Here is a 23,724-nt window from a genome sequence, read left to right on the forward strand (position 1 = left end):
AACGGGCATGAGTTCTAGTATTTGGAACTAAGGTGATAAAACGCATTCTAAATAGCAACCAAGCAAAGAATAATGAGATCATGCAACGACTTTAGAAAACAAGGAATCACAGATTAATAACTCTCCAAATAAAGTTTAGGCTCAAGTCTCTTAGGGTTGTAGTGTTAGTTTGAGTTCCTTCCTTCAAACATGTTACAAAAACTGATTTTTTTTTTCTTTGTGATTACATGTGAATTTGTAAACGACAACTACAACCAAGCATTAACCAAAGAGCATATCAAACTTCCATCCATGTTAGTAACTTTCTTTAATAGTCATGCAATTAAAAATCAAATCCTCATCATTGTATTAGAAGGTACCCTAAGACACAAACACACAAAAACAACTCAAAAATGACTCTTTTTGGGTTTTTTCAAAACGTTTTCTACTTCTTTTTTTTTTCAAAATTTCGTATTTTCTATCAAAGACACACTAAAACACTCAAAAACACTCTAAAAACACTTAAAAACAATGAAAAACAACTCTTGTTATGCTAGGTGGTAAAATCTCACGAATTTGCAATAAAAACACATTGTTTACCACGATCCCTACTTACATCTTTACTATAATTGTCATCATTAGGGTTTCATTTGGGTGTCAAGTTAATTTTCGCATCAATTACTGAGTACCAGTCAACATTATACTGTCAAAGATCAACAAAAGTTTCCTTCCAACCAAGAGGTCAATCATAATGCGACACGTGTCAACACCAAGAGGCCAAGCACAAAGCGACACATGTCAACATCAAAGGCCAATCACAGCATGACACGTGTCAAGGCCAGAACAAAGCTAGAAACTCTCTTCTATAAAAGGAGATCATTCTCCCACAATAATCCCTAATGTCATTTGTACTAAATCATTCACTAGTACTCACTAAAGGAGAGCTTGAACCTATGTACTTGTGTAAACCCTTCACAATTAATGAGAACTCCTCTACTCCATGGACGTAGCCAATCTAGGTGAACCACGTACATCTTGTGTTTGCTTCCATTTCTCTATCCATTTACATACTTATCCACACTAGTGACTGGAGCAATCTAGCGAAGATCACAAACTTGACACTTTTTGCTGTACCAAAGTCCTCACTGATTTTGTGCATCAACATTTGGCACCATCTGTGGCAATCGTCCTTATTCCTACTCTCTTCCGCTTTGTCAAGTTGGTTTCCACCATTTGTACACTCTCTTTTGACCAGACATCCCTCTCCAACATGGGGAGCTAAGAAAACCATAGCACGCAGAACGACACCCCCCTTGCACCTAGTGTGAAGCAACGAAAAAAAGAACGAAAGAAGCTCGTTCTTCAAGGTAAAGTCGAGGAGTTGGAGGCTCAGAACAACAATATAGCAATAAAGAATGAGATCATTCAAGAACAATATGAGAGGCTCTTCGAGACGCTTCACGAAACTAGGCGTACTCAAACACGCGAGCTTGTTACGCCTGTGGACATCAACCATCATATGGGTACCCTCAAACACGGAGGGTCACCTTCATTCGACATGGGTATCCCTGATGAGAAATGAGCTAATCATCAAAACATTAATCAACATGAGACTTCTCTCAACCCTATTACTTTGACCCGAAACAAGAGAATTGGAGGAAGACACTTCCTTGCAGAAGGGTTAGAAGGATCGAAAGCCGTTTATCGTGACTGCCGAGACTTCCTAAAGCAACGTCGAGAGAATCCCCTCCACTTAAGCTCGAAGATCAATGACCCAAGGGTTTCTGAAAGACTCAGTCTTCTTCCACAACCTAGGCCAGCTGCCAATCTAGGGAAGGAACGACAGTTCCCAGAGGAACATGAAGGTACATGGGACTCAGAGGTATTCCGACAGACTCGCCCTAGAAGTCAGTATGACGAGTCTAAGGAAAAACCACACGCTCTTGCTCAAACTTTCCTACTTCTAATAGGCGATGGAGACTTACAGAAGAAAATTCCAGTGGTATATGACTCCACTCAAGACCCTCTTGTCCTACAGCTCTTTAAGCAAGTAAACAAGTTGAAAGCCGAACGTCAGGCCGAGATACCTGACTGGAACCAACCAAAGCCTGACCCTCTCACAAGGAGGATCTTCGACACCTTCCTTCAAGCGAAGACAAAACAAAAGCTTGGTTTACAACTCTATACTGAAAGGGATGACCCGATTGAACACCTTAACCTTTTTGAGTCCACCATAGCATATCGGATGCACACCGACGAAGAGCGATGTCTACTCTTCCCTTCCACCCTCAATGGTGGTTGGTATTGTCGTCTTCCACTAGAGACAGTAAACTCATTTAAGGAACTAAGGAAACTGTTTGTCTCTCAACACATCTTCCAGACCGATTGCTTACATTCTGTAGATGACTTGTACACTATTCGCTAGAAGCCAGACGAGTCATACGAGAGTATGCTGGTCACTTTATCCATGAGTATTCTCACTGCGCTGAGGCAGATGACAAGACTGCCCTCAAAGCCTTCACGGCAGGCCTACGTGATTGTTTCTTTAAGTACATGATCAATGCCAACACTTGGAAAACTTACTCTGAGGTGATGGCATATGCTTACAACCACGCCTCCGCCGAAGCAATGACATACCAATGGAACCTCTATATGGTTAACCCCTATCAACAAGTGGGAAGTGGAAGTCAAGTTCTACCAAGTGATGAGATCTTGGCCATTCAGACACCCATTGCATTATTTCCTGCCTTATTTAGCTACTCGCTAAGTCACCAAACGCATTTGTCTCTTAGTAAGAGGAAAGATTTTTACTCTCAGCAAGCCTATTACAACAAAAAGGATAAAAGTTCGTATCAAGATAACCAGGAGTGAACGTACTGTCGACTATTATAACTATGGGGTCAAGCCTCACTTTTTCAAAGTGTAGGACTAGGTACTGAAGGAAATGCTATTATAAGAAGGCATACACATTACAAATGTTTTGACCCTTAACCACTTTAGATCTTTTGTCACACAAGCCATTTGGCAAATATTTAAAGAAGAGGGAATTCAGACAACTTCTTTTGAGTCTTTTGCATTCCTAGCATTGGAACACTTGGTCTACGCTGGCCTACCTCTATACTCCAACTCAGAGCTTCAACATGCGTACTTTGACACGAAGTATTTTATACTAAGTGTTACAACCAACATGGTTCACATATTGAAAGCATTGATCCCTTCATGCATAGCAAAACATTCATAAGCATCACTCATGTTAATCAACATAAACATCATACATTCCAACACATTCATACATAAACATCATACATTCCAGCACATTCATACATAAACATCATACATTTCAACACATCCATACATAAGCAACTGTGCTTTGAAATGGTTCAACATAATTTGTGTCATTCGACACTTGCTACAATGTGCCTCGACACCTTGCCCTTCTTATCACCAACCAGGTGAAGAAGAAACTCACCTTCATGCCACCAACCAGGTGATGAAATGTACAACCCGTACTCTAATATTATTTGGCAACTTGCCACTTTTATCACCAACCAGGTGAAGAAGGAACTCACCTTCGTACCACCAACCAGGTGATGAAATGTACAACCCGTACTCTAATATTATTTGGCAACTTGCCACTCTTATCACCAACTAGGTGAAAAAGGAACTCATCTTCGTGCCACCAACCAGGTGATGAAATGTGATGAAGGAACTCATCTTCGTACCATCAACCAAGTGATGAAAGCAACTCACCATTCATTCCACCAACCAGAAGACGAATGGTACAACTTGTACATGTGAACTCCTAAGATTCACAAATAATCAAAAACCATCAAGCTTTACAACTCAACTAGGGGAACACTTATGCCTAACAAGAGTTATAGTCACTAACAAAATCTTATTGCAAGCCAACAACGGCTTCGGTGCATGGTATATGAAGATTAAGCTTTTCAGCCCTCTGGCATCTGCTTTAGACATTTCTCATCTGTAACAATGCAAACACTACAACTCGTAGAAAGCTTCACACACTCTTGATCATGATTGTTCGAAGCAAATTCAATTTATATGGTTCATCCAAACATTCGACTACTTCAAGGTGTGGCTTGTATCACAATCTCTTACTCAACATTGTGGAAACAAAATTTGTATATGTTGTCTCTCCCACACTTTCAAATTTCTAGTTTTCCCAAAAAAAAAAAAAAAAAAAAGGAAATTGGGAAATTCAACAACTTCAACAAATAAAGGCCAACTACAAATGCCAAAAGCTTCACACAATCTTGATTAAGATAGTGTGAAGCAAAATCAATTCATGGTACCCAACAAAGCTTCACCAATAAAAGCTTCAACAAATGGAGGGCAACTACAAATGCCAAAAGCTTCATACACTCTTGATCAAGATAATGTGAAGCAAAATCAATTCATGGTACCCAACAAAGCTTCATCTACAAAGCTTCAACATAAAAGTTTTACCACAAAAGCTTCAACAAATGGAGGGCAACTACAAATGCCAAAAGCTTCATACACTCTTGATCAAGATAGTGTGAAGTAAAATCAATTCATGGTACCCAACAAAGCTTCAACCTCAAAGCTTCACCTACAAAACTTCAACATAAAAGCTTCACCAACAAAAGCTTCAACAAATGGAAGGCAACTACAAATGACAAAAACTTCACACACTCTTGATCAAGATAGTGTGAAGCAAAATCAATTTATGGTGTCAACAAAACTTCACCTCAAAGCTTCACCACAAAGCTTCACCTACAAAGCTTCACTACAAAGCTTCAACCTTCAAAGCTTCACTACAAAGCCTCACCTTAAAGCTTCACCACAAAGCTTCACCTATAAAGCTTCAACCTTCAAAGCTTCATTACAAAGCTTCACTACAAAGCTTCACCTCAAAGCTTCACCACAAAGCTTCACCTACAAAGCTTCACCACAAAGCTTCACCTACAAAGCTTCAACAACAAAGCTTCACCTACAAAGCTTCAACCTCCAAAGCTTCACCTACAAAGCTTCAACAAAAAAGCTTCACCTACAAAGCTTCAACATCAAAGCTTTACCTACAAAGCTTCAACATCAAAACTTCACCCTACAAAGCTTCACCTATAAAGCTTTTAAAAAAAAAAAAATTTTGAAAAAGAAAAAAGAAAAAAAAAAGCATAGCCCTCCCCTTTTTTGGGCCTAACAACTTTCATAACAAATATATATGAAAGAGGAGTTTTGGGCTACCATTTAGAAAGGAAAATGGTGAAGTTTTGTTACTTTGGAAGCTTGGCTACTAGCAAGACACATCATTCGTCAACTCCCTCAACTGGAGACTTGGGGGACTCCTATCATATGCTACTACACCTCGGTACTTGAAAGTTTTGCGACTACTCAGTGATTTGGGTTTTTCAAGTCTCTAACCGAGAAGTTTTCCTCACTCAGGAAATTAAGGGAGCATTACCTCAACCTACATGCTTTACTCACAAAGTTTCAACATACAAGCTTCAACAAAAGAAAAAATTCAAAGAACTTAGTGAAGGAGGCCTTGGTGTATTTAACATAATACGTTGAAATGAAGCAAAACTTATTTATTGATATCTTCGATAAGTTACAAATATGTACATATACATGAATCAAAATAAACAAACAAGAAGGAGTCTTCACAAAGGTTGCTTAGGAGAAGTCTCAGCAGTCGGTAGAGCCCCAGAAAGATGAGGCACTAGAGGGTAATCATTCGAAGCCTCAGTACTGGGCAGAACCCTAGAAGGATAAGGCACCGAAGGTTGATCATTTGGAGCTTCATTACTCGGTACAGCCCCAGAAGACGAAGGCAATAAATGCCTTTGGAACAAACCCATAAACCTCTGATGATCAAGTAAAATCTGACCATCAGATTCCTGCAGCTGGTCAAGCTTCATTTTCATGTTTGTAGCATAGTCATGTGCGAGCCTATGCAACAGTTTATTTTCATGCTTGAGCCATTTGATTTCCTGTTTGAGACTTATCACTTCAACCACCAATGATTCAACTTGGCGGGTTCAAACAAATAGGCGTTGGGCCATATTAGACACAGAACCTGCACACTGAACACTAAGAGCCAGAGAATCCTTAACAACCAACTCATCAGACCGTTTGGAAAATAGTCTGTTATCACTGGAAGTGAGAGGGTTCCTGGCCACCACCGCAGCAGTCATATCATTTTTCATCACAGAGTCCTCAATGGTAAGAGAACCAGTAAGGAAGAAGAAGGATGGGCGTCATATGTTGTCTTGAGGAGACATAGCTGCCTCTTCACCAAAGTTCAAATCAAAACGACGATCGGATATGCCAGACATTTTCAGAAATGATGAAGAAAAAATGAGTCCAATAAATCTTTGAAGTACAAAATAAGGGGAAAATTCATACAAGAAATAACTTTCTGAATGTACTTCTTGCAGACAATTGGTATAAAAGAAAGGGCAACATGGCCGTTTGTTCAAAAATCGAAGAAACACCACTCTCCGGATTTCGAGAAGTGGATTTTCCTGAGTAAAATCTATCGACAATCTCCACATGCAACATCAGCTCCTCAGGTACCACAAATAACTTTGCCAAAGACCTCTGACAAAGTTTAGACACATAAATTTTGAAGGTCCAACTACCCTACTATTACCCACAAGGGTAAAGAAAAAGCACCACTGCTTGATAATTGGAAAGTCCATATGTGTGTTAACCTATGTGCTCCGTGGCAAGGCAGACTGGCAAAAATGCCCAACCTTTACTCACATCCGAGAGCCAGACTCCTAACAAGATTGCTTTCTCAAAAATCGAAGAGTCACCGCTTTCCGAATCTCGAGATCCAGATCCCCCAACAGGATTACTTGCTAAAAAATCGAAGAGGCATCGCTCTCCGAATCTCGAGAGCCAGATCCCCCAACAGGATTACTTGCTCAAAAATCGAAGAGGCACCGCTCTCCGAATCTCGAGAGCCAGACTCCCAACATAATTGCTTTCTCAAAAATCGAAGAGGCACTGCTCTCCTAATCTCGAGAGCCAAATCCCTCAACATGATTACTTGCTCAAAAATCTAAGAGGCACCGCTTTTCGAATCTCGATAGCCAGACTCCCAACATGATTGCTTTCTAAAAAATCAAAGAGGCACAGCTCTTCGAAACTCGAAAGCCAGATCCCTAACAGGATTGCTTGTTTGAAAACCGAAGAGGCACAACTCTCCGAACTTTGAAAGCCAGATTTCCTTGGATAAAATTTGTCTGCAATCTTCACACGCAACATCAACTTTCCATAAACCACAGACCACTTTTTCAAAGTGCTCTGACAAAGTTAAAACACGTGAATCTTGCAACTCCCACTACATTGTTATTACCGAGAAGGGTAAAGGAACAACATTACTACTCACTGTTGGAACAATTCCTGTATATGTCGACCTCCTTCCTCCACAGCCAAACAGACCTGCAAATAAAAAAAATGCTCAACTTTTCTTCATATCCGAGAGGGCACTCCCAACGAAACCTCTCGAAATACTCAGCTTTCTTCCCCTCAATAATACCTCTGCAAACTAGCCACACCAGAGCAAGAGTATCTCATATCATCATGGTCAAAAGCAAGAGTATCACATATCATGCTTTTTCCCTGTCTTTTCCTTTACCTTTGCTCTTACCTACAGGACAAGGAGAAAGAACGCAATCAGTCAGAACCTGAAATCAAACTTCCGATCTGGAACTGATTACCCAGAATCTTTGCATGGTTGCTTGCCTAACATTGCTCTCGAGTACTCATCATCAACTGTTGTCAAGGTCGTGAATTCTTTTGGCAAATACCTCAAGACAGTTGATACAATATTGACTCTTTACACTAAAGCTACCAAGCATGGATGAGTCACCGAGAAGTAGTGCTCTGAAGGACCATTCAAATGCAAAGGTTGCGCACCACTTTTTCAATGCAAAAGATTGAAGCAGAAGGTTCAACGATGAGCTGGAACATATCACTATAACACGACGCCCTCCATGTAGAACTGCATAATCCAGACGGAGGCAGTCTAAGTCAAACCTAAGCTCGACATCGTTGCCCTATCCGAATAGCTCGAGAAGCTTCAACAACCTTTTGCTGACACCGTCACCAAAGAGCAAAGTCTTGCCATGCCACATCCACTACTTTGTTAACAGCAAAAGTATCTCATATCATCAGGGTCAAACGTACTCTAGATTTGATGGACTTGTTTTGACCCTCAAATTCTTGAGTCGGCCTTATACTCTAGAGGAAACCAGAAAACCCTCAGCCCAGTTCAAGAATAAGCATGTGGAAAGTTACTTCTTCAAAAGAAAAAGTATCTTATATTATCTCTTCTCATTTTTTCTTCTCTTTATCCTTCTTGCTGCCTGCAAGATAGGGAGAATGAGAACAATCAGCTGGAATTCGAAATCAAACTTTTGATCTGGGACTGATTGCTTGGAACTCTGATTATTTACCTTGTCTGTCACCTCTTTCAGCAGATCTCCTCGCTCAGAGACTTGGGGGACTCTTACTATAGGGTTTGTATCACGCTTGACCAAGTCCGAAACTACAAGTAAGCTTTAAGTGAAATTGATACATTACCTTGTGCATCTCCATCGGTTAAAAATACCACCCCTGGATGAAGGAAAAGTACTTATAGAGAAGATGCCACATCTACCTATGAGACATATAAGGCAAGTGAAAACGATACCACGCTTCGGTACTTAGAAGTTTCGTGATTACTCAGCGGCTTGGATCTTGCAAGTCCCTAACCGAGGAGTTTCCCTCACTCGGGAACTTAGGGGAGCACTGTTTGTACCATACTTGATCAATCTCAAAACTACTGAGCACCGGTCAACGTTATACCGTCAAGGATCCATAAGAGTTTCCCTCAAACCAAGAGGCCAATCACAGCGCGACACGTGTCAACACTAAGAGGCCAATCACAAGGCGACACGTGTAAACATCAAAGGCTAATCACAACATGACACGTGTCAATGACAGAACAAAGCTAGAAACTCTCTTCTATAAAAGGATATCATTCTCCCACAATAATCCCTAATGTCATTTGCACTAAATCATTCACTAGTACTCACTAAAGGAGAGCTTGAACCTATGTACTCGTGTAAACCCTTCACAATTAATGAGAACTCCTCTACTCCGTGGACGTAGCCAATCTGGGTGAACCACGTACATCTTGTGTTTGCTTCCCTGTCTCTATCCATTTACATACTTATCCACACTAGTGACCGAAGCAATCTAGTGAAGGTCACAAACTTGACATTTTCTGTTGTACCGAAGTCCTCACTGATTTTGTGCATGAACAACGCTAATCTTTGCATTTCAACATTCTCACTTTACCAACTGTCTTGTGTCATTCTTTTACACAAAAAACCAACACTTTAATTCCTAGGCTCCTAGCCAAAAGCATTAAAAATCTTGTTTTTTGTGTAAAAAAAATGACACGTAACATATAATCGTACTTGGATTGCGGTAATATTAATTTTAGGATTTGAGAAAAGGATGAATAAAAAGGTAATGTGGTGGTCCTTTTTTTATTTCTCTTTTCATACTTATACACTTCCGTTCATATGTATGCTTATGCTCATAGATTTACTCTTTAAGTTCAAACTGTAAGGGCTTATATGTGATTGTCATGAGTCTCAGTAGAGTTCACACTAATCAACTACTGACAACTACTCACACATGCCTGTTCATTGTCTCACACAAGCAGCAAATTAGATGCACAACCAATACTTCTAGGTTACACGATGTCGCCTTTAACAGAAGTTGATCTTATTGAAGCATGCAAATTACCTAATGTAAGATGTATCATGGTTACCAATTTGAGTAAGAAGAACTAACCACCAAGTCATTCCTTTCACATTTTCCACTAGAAGTGTGAAGTATTACCAGAAATAGAAAATCTTAAGGAAACAATTACAATTATGATTAAATAAAAGGCTAACAAAATTAATTTCACCGTAGTCATATGGTACAAAAGCCTGCATAAAGTGCTAGATCTCGTCTCATACAATACAACGGACAATAACATGTCTCTCTTTTGCCTTTCATGTGACAGATCATAGCTAGCTAAAGCTTCAATACAAAGTGCTCGTGAAAATTATTTTTCCACAAAATGCCTGCCGTTTTCCTTTTTGTCTTGTGCTCATTGCAGCTTTTTGACTAAGAGAAAAAAGCAACCACAAAAGCCTTGTCATCTCATTGCCTCTCCTTTAATCTCCTGGACCTCTGTAGGAAAGCAAAACCGTAATCCCCACATGGTAGGTCAAGGAAAGCGTAGAACAAGTAAACGAGAGTGCAGAAATCGCTTAGGCCACACATGCACCGAGTTAATCCTCAATTAGCAACTCATTTGGATTTGGGACCCAAGCTGTCGCAAAAACTGAGTTGTGTCCCTTCCATGTGAGCACCAACATATCTTCTTCACGTTTCATGCCCCAACCACTTGCATGTTCATCTAATAAGGCCTTCACTTCCTTAGCCGTCTCTTCACAAAATGGAGCACTTGAAAAACCAATGTTTCTCAATCTTTGTGACATTGTGACACCTGACTCCAACCTCTCTATTCTTTGTTGCCCTTCAAAACCAATAATGTTTTCAATTTTGTGACCAACATCAGATTCATAATTCATCCTTTGAGTACTATCTTTAGGCAAGAATGTTTCCAAGGAATCAAAGGGTATCCAAAGATAATTAAAACAAGTTGTTATTCTTGAGCTAAGACTTGGTGCGGTAAGATCAGAATCTTCATCTACCACAACTATGATTCTAGGGTTAAGGGATCTAATCGTGTTAAGGAAAGTGTTGCGCATCGAACCATCTTGATAGCCGGGGATACCACCAAGCGGCTCATCGGAAAGATAGCGTAACCAGTTTTGACAATTTACAACCAAAACCTCATCTTCCCTGAGGCCTAGTGAGGAAGGGTTTAATTGAGTGCTCAGGAGCAATTCCAAAGAGGATGAGTTTTCAATCACATTGAACTCAAAAGGAACATCTCTAAACCTAGAGAAATTCCCCAAACGAAGACCAACTTCTTCGCTTGAGACATTGAGCGAAGGTGGGACTTGTGGCCTCCAATTAGGAACAGTGATTCTAAGCAAAGGAGGACCCTCAGGCCTTTTTTCCAATGCATCTATTAAAGTAGGCCATTGCACACCATGAGTGATGCTAAAATCTAAGATATGAACTTTTGGGCACCCTTCAATTGCCTTTAAAATTGCACTATTTGATGCACAATATCCGAATCGGTGCCATGGGATTAGATCAACATACCCGGCTAGCTCAGTCACCGACATCAACCTACTTGGAATGGTACTAGTACTACTGCTTCCATTAAAATTCATAGGTGTAGGGAAAACCTTGGAGGCTCTTGAAATCAGTGCCCTCAAGATCCATGAAGTGAGCCTTTGGTTAGGGTCACCAACAGAAGAGGCAACATTGTTGAGCACCCACATCACTTGTTGAGCCAAGGTCACATCATTGCTCTCCAGGGCACTTGCACAGTGAAGTAGTAGCTTCTCAATACATGCCCCGTCGAGGCTTCCAAGACACCCTGTAAGCGCGCCGGTGAGAGACTTTCCCTGAGAGGTGGTGAAGACAGCAGTACTTGGATTTTGGAGAGAAATGGAGGAAATGCTTCCTCTAACTTCAGTTTTCATGGCTGTTGATTATTGTAGGTATGTGACAAATTAGGAGTTTGGGGAAGGAAGGATAGGGTGGACGAAAGAGATATTTAGGTGTCAGACACCCGGCCGGTGAAGATTGGTTGATTGGATTGAAGAGCTAGGGTTTTATCTTGTTGGTATGCGAGTTTCTAAGTTCAAGAGAAATATGGAAGGTACTTAGCTAGCTAATGGAAATCTGTCCATGGCTTTTGTGTATTAGGTGTGTTTCTGTCTCTGAGACATGCACAGATGCAGAGGGTTGAGGTCTATAGCTTATCTGCTTCTCGTACCATATATATACTAAATAGAGTGAGTATGTATATATCCCTACATAAATAGAGTGACTATGCAAAAGGACTTTCAGATTCATAATAAAATGACAAGAGTACATTGGTAATTGGCTGCACGTATGATTGTAGATTGACATTTCTCTTGAATTATCCGAACAAATTTAATAAGTTGTATACGTGTGAAATTTAGTGGTATATTAACTGTTAAAGAGTGAGCTAGATAAGGATCCGGAAAAGTCTATAAGAACTAGCATAATTATGTGATAGATTAATTACATGAGCATGATCTACTGGCTACAAGTATTTCTCGCCACTTAAATGAAAGAGATCTCAATTTTGAATCATACTTAGTGTAGACATCTAAATTTGGGTGAAATAAATATTCACCAACACATTAAACTTGGATATGTCAAGGTTTACGTAACATGCACCATGTGTCTCACAAATTGTACACATGAAATGTGACTCATCAAAATCGAACGAGTCACTAATAATATCACCTGGCGACATTTGGTAAAAATAGTTAAAGAATTATCTTTATTATTCTTTAATTAATTTTAATATAAATCAAACAAATTTTGATTTAAATTAATTGATGGAGTGAAATACCAAGCCTCAAATCAAGTCCTGGTTTTTTCATCAATGAATCAAGGCCAAATCCAGTTGTAGGCAAGATTTGGCGAGCCTATAAATACGAGACTCCAAGACAAAGAAAGAGGTTAGAAATTCATCCACATACCCAGACGCTCCAAACTCCCAAACACACAAACACTCAGAAAACTCTCTGTGTTCTTCATTAAATCCGTAAGGAATCATCAAGTATCACTACACATGCCGGTTCTTCCATCTCCACAAGCCAAACCTTGCGGCATTCGTTCTTTCGAGGTCAAGTCATTGCAACCCCTTGGATCGACGACCACACACATACATCCTACAAACCCAGAGATCGAATCAGAGGATTTCAACTTTGTAAAAAAAATTGTAACCCTAAATTCATTAGTACAAATATTATTTTGTACACGATTTCTTGTGTTATTTGTCACAGGAATTTCTCATTTACACATTAAAAAAAATTGAACATGGTGTCAAATTTGGTATTTTATCTTTCACTTGATTGCAAATTTACATCTAGTCACATTACAACTAGTCACACTACAATCAAAAGAATCTAATGATTTTGCATAGATGGAGCTCTGCTAGGGCTAACTCTCCAAGCAAATTTGGCATATTGCTAGTTGATTATTACTTTGCACCCTTCATTTTCTTAAGAGACTAGTTATTGTGGCCACTTTGTTGAAGAGAGTAAAGAGTAGGTTAAAGAAGCTGTCTTTTGGCCGGCCAGTCTTTTGTCGAATTAGTGTTCATGCAGTATGATTTAAGACAAAACTACAACATTAATATAACATTAAAATTTAATTAGAATCGATTTGCTTTGAGTTTCATGATGGTTACCCATCCCTTCCACTTGTATACACGATGCATATGAGAGTTCAACTTGGTTTCTTGCGCCATGTGAAGCCAGGGGAAAAAACAAACCAGACCTACAAAATTTGGTTATCTCACAAAGATGTCACTCCCATAAGGGTTAAAAACCATGGAATATTTTGCATAAACCTTTGAATAAAGTTGGTTTTTTATTTAAAAACGGCAAAGGAAAAAAGAAAGAATTGTTACTCAATCATGGTTTGATAGTAAAGGGAATGGAAGTCCACGAGGGGAAGGTCGTGCCACAAACTAAACAAGGCTTATTTAGGCTGAAAAATGTTTGTCCTTCAATGTGTATGTATATATATATATGTATGTGTGTACGTACATATACACGTCAATATTTTTTCGTAAGCTTGGTCACCTTAGTCACTTAGTCACCAAAAATACATGGTCACTCTCCCTCACCTTTGAATTTGATATCAAGAGTTAGATTTGATATATATGTATAAACTGATGTATTAGTCTATATATTTTTTTGTAGGGATGCTATTTAAACGCAGAAGAAGTTACATATACATTCCACCTACGTGCATATTACAAACGAACCCCCAAACCATCAGGATACAATGCAAAGCTATTTCATGGGTTTTTTTTTTGTTGGTCAACAATCATTTTCATGGGTAGAAGATGTGGAGGTTATCAAAATCACATATGAGCACAGAAGAGAAGAGTGATACATAATTACAGATAATTGCATGCATGCATGGTTAAAGCTGTGTAAATAAATTGATTCACACACCCCCGTCATTTGTATTTGGCACTGGATTAATTGACTTAATTTGCATATTAGATTGATATCCACAACTCAGTTGCCTGCTGGTCGTGCATGCTACTGATGCTAGGGCAACCAAAGAAATTCAGTCATAATATATGTATTTGCTAGAATAAATTGACTAAATGACCTTAGTTTTAATTTATTTTTTGCATAGATGATCTTTACAGTGTAATTGATAATATGAATTGCATAGATGATCTTTACAGTGTAATTGATAATATGAATTGCATAGATGATCTTTACAGTGTAATTGATAATATGAATGGTTTTGATTATATGTACAAAACTTTGTGATTCAAATACTAAGAGTTTTGAATAGGAGTTTCTACTCATTTTTAAGTAGCCAAGTAATGTTCATATAGAACAATACCACTAATTATGATACAGTACGTTCGTATTACTATTACTGGCTCTGAGACAATTATATATATTCTTCATGCATTTAGACGGTAAGAAAACTACAAAAAGAAAACAAAGCAGTTACTTCGATTCTGATTTGAACCATCGAGGATGATTCATAAAAATCAGTTACATATTTTTCTCCGGAATAATTTGTTGCTGAAAAAGCTGTGCAGCTGGGGCTTTGCCTGGACTGCAGGCTGCTGTACAGTTATAAGAGACAAGTCACTCTCACTTTACCTTGACAATCCGACGAAAATCTTGTGGTTTAGATTTTACATAATTCCTTTACAGGCTAGGGTAAAGGGAATTGTATTATGTGTAATGGACTCCTCGACTCTCCATGAGTCCATCATGCAGAAATTTTTTTACTTTGTTTGATCGATAATTGATATCATGCGGAAACTAATTAAAAGTTTGGAGAAATTAGGTTCACATCATTCTTTTTGTTACCCCATTAATTAAAATCTTATTCATTTTTAATTTTTTATCAAGGTCCTTGGGTATTAATAACATGATTAATTATTTGAATAATAAAATATTTTTATTTTTAAATATATTCCTTTAGTGTTAAAAATGTTACAATTAGTATTTTATATTTATGGCTAAATTTTTAATCATATATTTTTATTTTTAGTTTGTACCTATTTTTAATTTGCAAATATTTTTTAATTTGTACCAATTTTCTTTTCATTTTTAATTTGTACCCATTTATTAGTTTCTTTTTGTGCCCATCTTTTTTAAAGTTTTATTTGTGTTTGTACGCATGTGTATATACCGTCACATGACATTGTATATTTAATCAATGATAGAAAAATTACTTATGGTATATTTATGTTTTATGCCTAAAGTTTGTATCATATATTTATATTTTTAGTTTGTACCCACTTTTAATTTGCAACATTTTTTTTTTAAATTTGTAGTATTTTCTTTTTAGTTTTATTTTGTACCCATGTATTAACTTCTTTTAGGGCCTATATTTTTTAAAAATTCATTTGTACTCATAATTTTTTAATCTTTTATATGTACCCTAATTTATTTATAATGTACTCATTCTTCTTTATTAATGTATCACTTTGTTATATGTGAAATGTACCAATTTTTTTGTAAAATGTACCAATTTTTTTAACACTATGGATACATTCTTTTGCCATTTATTATTTCTTATTTTTACATAGTTTTTATCCATTTATTCAATCAAAATGTTTGAATTCTTTTATTGTAACCGTTTCTAATAGTTCCATAATGAGGGATTTTAAATTTATAGGATTATAAATCTCATAAAATATCAAACAATTAATGTCAAAACTATGAAAACATAAATATTAATAGTAATATAATGAGGTGTCCAAAGTCAAGGGACTTTGATCAAATTTTGAATATCATTAAGGTTTTAATCAAAGAATATTAAGGATTAAAGACCGCATCCAAAGTATCCCTATATAAACTGATTAAGGAATTAAAGGCGATTATATTATCACATGTACGTTATCGACTCATTCATGTTATAACACGTTTATATTGTTATATTATAATTTTTAAGTTACGGAATATAGTTTAACTATATTGTCAAAAGTTTCTCCAAGATCAATAATCAACTTATAGATTACCTGTGGAGAACATAGTGCTTAGAGATCACAGTATTGTATATATGGAATGTGCAGGTTATTCCAACCCCAAATCCAGACATGCATGTGATGAGAACCATGAAGAGAAACAATACCGAGAACTCTCGAACTCTGTTCTGTTTGTAGTGGAACGATTGAAGAAGATGGAAATGTATGTGTCCTCTAATCAGTAGGGTAAGACGGCATTTATGCCACGTCAAAACAATTAGGCAATTCTGCTTACTTAATTTATGTGAAATATAAACTCATCTAAGCATAGTGATTTTCACCCTAACAATCAATCTAACTTATATATATATATATAGTAGTCTCTTGAATAATAGGCTTTTCTTGTTTGAGGGTGTGAAACTACGAATCCCACGTAAAATAATAAGGGGACTTTTACGAGTGTTATAAGGAGTAAATTAGCCCATATATTGCCAATTGGTTTTACAGTGTGCCTCAAATTTCTTCATGACATTAGAGCGAAACTCGACCCAAACTAACTCTAATTGTTCAAATTGTTCCAATGATCTAGATCCAAATTGATGATAACTTATGTGATAAACCTACACATGTTGAGTTAGCAGGTAATTTTTTTTTTTTTTTGACAAACGATAGATTTGGTTATATTTGATGTTAGATTAGCCACCAATAGATTGAATCCACAATATCATGCAAGTGCTCAACACTTAATTAAGTTGAGAACAATATGATAGTGGACCGTTGAACCCCCATTACTCTATGAAATGATGACATTTCCATTATAGTTACGATTTGAATTAATAGACATTTATTTTATGAATCTCTCTCTTTCACATGAAGCAGTTGTGCTTTTAAATTTTTTCTTAAAGGAGGGAATTTGATGCTCCTAATCCAAGCAATCATCGGGGATACGAAGTGGGGTAATTGAGCTAACTTTTCCCACTATATTCCACTTCTGATGATCATATGATCCTCAGGATTTTTGGTTCTTCCATTATTCTTTTGACAACGGCAATATTCTGATTTGTCATTGACCGACTAAAGAGCTTTTCAAGAAGCGGAGAGTGTGGGTTTAACTTCATAATAGGTTAACAATAATATGATTCAAATTCTTCTATTACGATAATCGAACATAAGATCTCTCACTTGCAATATTCTTAAAGGAGGGAATTTGATGCTCCTAATCCAAGCAATCATCGGGGATACGAAGTGGGGTAATTGAGCTAACTTTTCCCACTATATTCCACTTCTGATGATCATATGATCCTCAGGATTTTTGGTTCTTCCATTATTCTTTTGACAACGGCAATATTCTGATTTGTCATCGACCGACTAAAGAGCTTTTCAAGAAGCGGAGAGTGTGGGTTTAGCTTCATAATAGGTTAATAATAATGTGGTTCAAATTTGTCTATTACGATAATCGAACCTAAGATCTCTCACTTGCAAGTGAAGATGAATGTGATTCAAACTTGAATACAATAAAACATGCATACTACCTTAATCAGTTGGCCTAATTCACATTTGTTACGTTACTAAATGAAGTCTTTGAATTGAACAGACAGACGACATATTTAAGCGTACATGCATTCATCCTCATATTTAAGCTCGACAATTAAGCCAACACCATTACAGGCATCCCCATTAGTCAGGTAGATTTGGAGGTTGGGAAGGACAATTTTTTTCCTATTCGTTTTTCCTTGAGGCTCTGATTGTTGTTGGGAATAAAATATCTGGGAAAGGGCGCATGAACTGCCATTGTTGTGGTGGAGAAGTGTCGGTGCTTCCCTCGATAGTGCGGCATTTTAGTCATTTAATTTTCATATATATTTCTTTCTTCTTGTACCACTATGTTCGGCCTTAAATCTATTAGGCCCATGCCAACTAATTGATAGACCAATAAGACTCCAATGTGCAGATAGGGGCCCAACATTAATTTTTTCTCAATTTGGGTAGGTGGTCACCAATGAGACTAACTAATTAATAGCTCTAACAACATCTCTAATGGAGATATCAAAAGATAAATATCAATTGTTAATTTAATGGTTGATTTGATAATGTTAGATTTTCTCTTCCTCCAACCCATATGTTTTTTTTCTTCTTATAAACGATATTTGCAAGACCCATTTTTGAAAAGAAATCAATTAAAATAATATTTCAAAATCTATAATTAGTGCATTAATGGGACTCACACAATCAAATAATTAAAAAACTATTTGACATCACATTTTCTCATATGTCAAATTTGACATGTAAATTCATATGTTTATTCACATAGAATTGACATTCAAATTTGATTATATGACATTCCACTTAGAGTCATAGAATTGACACAACAGTTAGGAGAATATTCCTTGTAATAGAGGAAAATTGGAAATTAATCCAATTTTTATATAGTTTTCACTATAATCATGGAGGAAATATTGAAATAAAATGTTTTGAAGATATAAAAACCAAAATAAAAGTAATAAATAATCAAGTTAAATTCCCACTGATCTCCATTCCCTCGAACAACTAACAATTTAGCCTATTAACAATATCATAGACTCTTCTTATTAAGTATTTTTTGTCGATGTTATGCTAGAGATTACACATCTTCAAGACTCCAAAATATTGTCAAACTTTCACGAAGATTCATACTAGACTGCAATAATAAATAAAAAAAGATTACAAAAATATTAAATTTGGAATTTAGTAAAAAAATAGAATTTAAATTAATATGCACCAATTTCTCTTGTATGTATTCATAAATATAGAAATTTAAAAATTTCGAGTGAAAAGAAAAATCTGGAACCTCCAATTCTCAAGTTTAAATTCTATATAAATATGTGCCATTTACAAATTTTAATGAATGAGAGTTTAAAAATACAAAATATAAAAAAACTCACCATGAGCGCATCACCACCAGTGCACCATCATCATCACTATCATAGATGCCGCCATGACCGCATACCGTTGTGGGCCCCACAACTCATCGCTATCACTGACGCCGCTACCACCCATAGCCACCACCATTGCTGACACATTTTCCTAACTACTATCTTCATTTATATATTAATGACTCTATACACATACTAATTTTGTATTGAAATTCCATTATTCTTTTAGATTAACCAAACAAGAAAATTCACAAATTCTAAAAAAATAAAAATTTAGTTATTTTAGAAAATAATCTTATATTTCCTCATCGTATAAAATTTTGTTAAAAACTGAAATTCAGATATATTCGGGCTCCATCCAATATCCTGGCCACAAGTATATAACCTAACATAGTAATTATCCTAACTAATAAGTAATAACCATACTACCATAGGTAGTATAGTATGTTACGATAATTAAAACCCATCGTAATAAGTAGTAATTAAGAGGTGCACGGTACCTGTGGAAGGTGTAACAATTGGATTAGGCAAACCAAACGTATTAGACCCCTTCAGATTACGCAGATAAGATAAGGACAATTAGCACATTAACATATCCATTAAGATTCAAAAAGAGACACTACACGTCAGCCCAAAAAATCCTAACCCTATCTCTCTCTCTATAAATACAAGCTAAAGAAACAGATCAAATGTCACACCTTTACGAGTACCTCCATCCCACGCTAATTCTACAACACATGTTCTTGAGTTTTCTCGAAAAAACTGATCCGAACCAAGTCAGAACTATGAAGTTCCTCTTGGAGTTGGGGTCGTGTTACCGCTCATCGTCGACGCGAACACAAAATCATGTGAAGAGATCAACCCATGAGAGAAGCTCCAAATCTGGAAGTGGTCATCAATGGAGGCCAGCTCTGGTTGCAATCTCAGAGGATGGGGTTGTTTCTGGTCATGAGGGTAACGTTCAGTCTAAGAAGATGACATCAGCCAAAGGTCGACGGCCAAGGGCCAAAGTTCCAAGTTTCGGTTATACTACTAGTGATGATTTTCAGCACTACTCCAGGTAATTATATTATCACAGGATCAGTGTTTGATTTTTTTAGGTTGTATATGTGCGTGCGCGTGTGTGTGTGTATATATATATATAATTTATGGAATTTTAATTTGTTCATTTCTACCAATATTTTCAGGAAAAACGATGGGCCGACGATGGTACCTGCAGTGTTCTCAGCAACGCCGTTCATGTTTTGACGATATGTTATGTTTTTAAGTGCTTTTTGTTGATGTAACTATATATTATTGGAGTTTTATATGTACTGTTTCGATAAGATCGATGGATTTAATTTTCTTTAGAACCATCTGTATTTTCATCGCTTCCACATACTTAAAGATCTATATAGCAAAAGATTATATTATTGTCTTAACTTGACGAAACAGTAATTTTTTTAATTGATTGCTTTAAGATTTTACAGTTTTACTAGAAAAAGGGTCCAAATATGTCGGAATGCAGTTTTATATTTCATGGCAATAAGATTCAACAAAGATATAAGGCATCTAGCTAGGTTTGCTTTTCCCTTGCTTTGGTGTTTTGTAAATCCCTCTTTCTAGGGTTTCTGTGTATTTGTGGTTTGGTTGAGTTTGTTTTCTGGGTTTGGTTTTTTCTTGTTTTGCGTAAATTCATCAATGCCTTGGTATCATAGACTGACCACTTTTGAAGTATTATACCGGTGATTCATTTTTGAATTCGTGATAAGTATTGAACCGATAATATATTTTTTGATATTTATTGAACGAATAACATCATTAAAATTATGTCATGATTGCAAGAGAGAGTTTCTTGCTTTTGAAACATTCTCCAAATTTTCTATAGTGCATTAAATTCAGCTCAAATTTCAAGTATCCACAGCATAATGGATCATGGAGTCACTATATGGTGCGTTATGGCTCAATGTCTCATCTCAGCTTAACAAACCCTACATATTTGTGGATGAAAAGATAGCACCACTAAATCAATTGCCGCATAAGTTGGTTGACTACTACATACCAACCCATGTGAAAAATGAGGCCACTGAATGCCACATGACTTGTTTTATTTTCTTTTCTCTTGCCGTTTTTCTATGAGTCCAGATATACGCGATACCTATTTATGTTATTTACTCTAAATGACACAAAAATGCTGTCAAAGAACACGAACGTGTGCCATTGAGGTCTAAAACAAATGGTTCTGATCCATTGATAAGGGAAGAGCAGTGCAGGTTGGATGTGAGATGAATCAATTACCCTTCCAAATTTACCCCGAATCAGATGAACGTTTTCTGTTTTTGTGTCCATGGTGTGGTGTTTGGTTTGCTAGTGCTCTTAACTAGCGGAATGACCACCAAATCATCACCAAGTTTTGACACGCGGTTCCTAGCTCTCAAGGTTGTGGCTGGCCCCCTGTAAGGAAAACCAGATTAGGGTCTATACTATTGCTTCGTTTGTTTGCTGGGAAATTTGGAAATCGCGATGCCATTGTAGTTTCGACGACCAGCAGCCTTCAGCGGAACACGGCTTCTCGAGCTACTAAAGCAGCTTTTGAGTGTTTGGCTTCATCCTTGTGGAAGCCTCTAGTGCTAGTCCTAATGGTTTATCTTCTTCGAGTGAGGATGACACGTATTTTTGGTGTTCACGTCCAGTTAATATCATCAAAGTAAATTTTGATGGGGCATGGTCTAAGGAGGACGGTTCCATGGGAAAGGGACGGATCCCTTCCACAAAATCATACCAATCAACAAATCCGAACCTTTGAAATTCAGATTTGTTGATTGGTAGAATTTTGTGAAAGGAATCGGAAGAATGTCCCCTTCCCGTTCCATGGGCCTGGGGAGTTGTGGCTCGTGACTCCAATGGTTCTCTGGTGGCTGGTAGTGCAAAGAAGGGTACTGCTATTTCCCCTTTGGAATCCGAAGCCCGTGCTGCCCATCTTGCAGTGGAGGGAGAGGCTTTGGGCTTCAAAGGAGCTGATTTGCAGTCTCAAGGGAGACATTAACAATTAGAGAGAGAGGCTTTGGGCTTCAAAGTTCAGTTTTGGGTCCATGAGACTTATTGGTAGAGTCAATTTGCACGAGTCTGTGGGCCTTGTGAGTACCCAATAAAGACTGATCAAATATTCACTCATTGGTCACCACAAGCAACAAAATGGTAAAAGATTCAAGCAGCCAATGATTTTTATTTTACATTTTACCAGGGACCAATAAAGCTCTATGAAAATTTTATAAGACGGCAATAAGATCAGTAATGCTTTATAACATATAATGTTGGGCAGTAAAACATCAACATGTGCAAAAAATAAGTGTAGCAGAGATGAGGATTGAGGAAACTAGTAGACCAAAAAAAATAAAAAAACATGTGCCAATAGTTAGATTTTCAAAAATTGGAATTGTGCTCTTCGTCGCATTTAAAATCATCCTAGTTAACAATGGGTTTGTCATGATATGTTTTCGTTTGATATGACCGTGTGAGATAACTAATCTAGTGCGTTGTATGGTTAGTGCAAATCATTCTAGTTAACAGTGGGTTTGTCATGATGGGCTTAAATTGCTTAAACACTTGGCAACTTCCAAATATTTTGGAAACGAGTCCTTTAAATTTGCCCTAACCTGCTTTTGGTCCAAGGAGTCCCAACACAATACGGCTCCAACGTCTGAGAACCACAAACACAATCACCTAGGGAGTTGGGACTTCCCTCCACATTTGCAATCTGCCTCAAATTATTTTGCTCAACTTCAGTTGAGCGCCAAAACCACGTTTACCAAAATAACCTTGCCCTATTTCTATGATTCCCTACCCCCATATGGACCCCACCATTCACCCACAATGACAATTACACCCTTCACATGTATTATTACCTAGGCTAATCCCAGTTTATGCATCATTGTCGTTCTTAATCAATCCCTATGCTTAATCATGTGATTTACTTTTGGACCATTTTTCATTCTTCAACGTGTAGGAGGGTGGTTCCGGACAAATCTACGCGATATGACTCAAATACTAATACATTGACCTGTTAGAAACTAACTTTTTGTATGCGTAAGTATTATTAATTAGTTGAGTTACAAGCTTATTTTCATAAGAAAATATCGTAATGTTAATCTTGTTATAAAATAATGATCTTTCTCAAGTTACTTTTATAATGTTTTTCTATCGTGTGCTTGAGTATTGAATGTGCAAGAATTGATGAGTTTGAATTCCTTTTTCCTTGTTTCTTATGTGTTTTATTAGCATACTAAATCAAGTCAATTTATAACTTGCATAAAATGACTTTACACATCTCAATATATTTGTATTTATACATTTTTTAATTTTTTTAATTTTTAAATTGATAGCTTTTCATTGAACCAATTACAAGAACTTTCAACTTGAGAAGATGTCAGAGTTCCTCAAATTAGTATAACACTTACCAAAAGAAAGATATAGCAAGCTAGGCAATGAGCGATTTCATTTGCTTAACGAAGCTAGAAAATTATAATAAATATATTTAGAATTAGAATGCAAAGATTTACCAAGAAGTTAACATTGTATTTGTAATGATGTCTCGAATATTTTTTTCTATTTAAACGGTAAGATTTTTGTTCGTTTTGAAGTGCTTTCAAAATAATTTAAAAAAAAATGCTTTTGGTTTCAAAA

The 23,724-nt window shown here is 36.9% G+C and overlaps 1 protein-coding gene and 1 long non-coding RNA gene across 2 annotated transcripts; one reads left to right on the top strand and one right to left on the bottom strand.

The window, feature by feature from the left end:
• Window positions 1–9,884: 9,884 nt before the first annotated feature.
• LOC103411262 (scarecrow-like protein 32) lies at window positions 9,885–11,908 on the bottom strand. The gene has a single exon (XM_070805518.1). It carries the CDS (start codon window positions 11,634–11,636, stop codon window positions 10,305–10,307), a length of 1,332 nt encoding a protein of 443 aa, XP_070661619.1. The 5' UTR covers window positions 11,637–11,908; the 3' UTR covers window positions 9,885–10,304.
• Window positions 11,909–19,656: 7,748 nt separating this feature from the next.
• Window positions 19,657–20,483, top strand: LOC103442576 (uncharacterized). Its single transcript, XR_011571557.1, has 2 exons — window positions 19,657–20,122; window positions 20,250–20,483. It is a non-coding gene; the product is annotated as an uncharacterized lncRNA (long non-coding RNA).
• The last annotated feature ends 3,241 nt before the right edge of the window (window positions 20,484–23,724 follow it).

This window comes from Malus domestica, chromosome 09 (assembly GCF_042453785.1).
Source record: "Malus domestica chromosome 09, GDT2T_hap1".
Taxonomy (NCBI): domain Eukaryota; kingdom Viridiplantae; phylum Streptophyta; class Magnoliopsida; order Rosales; family Rosaceae; genus Malus; species Malus domestica.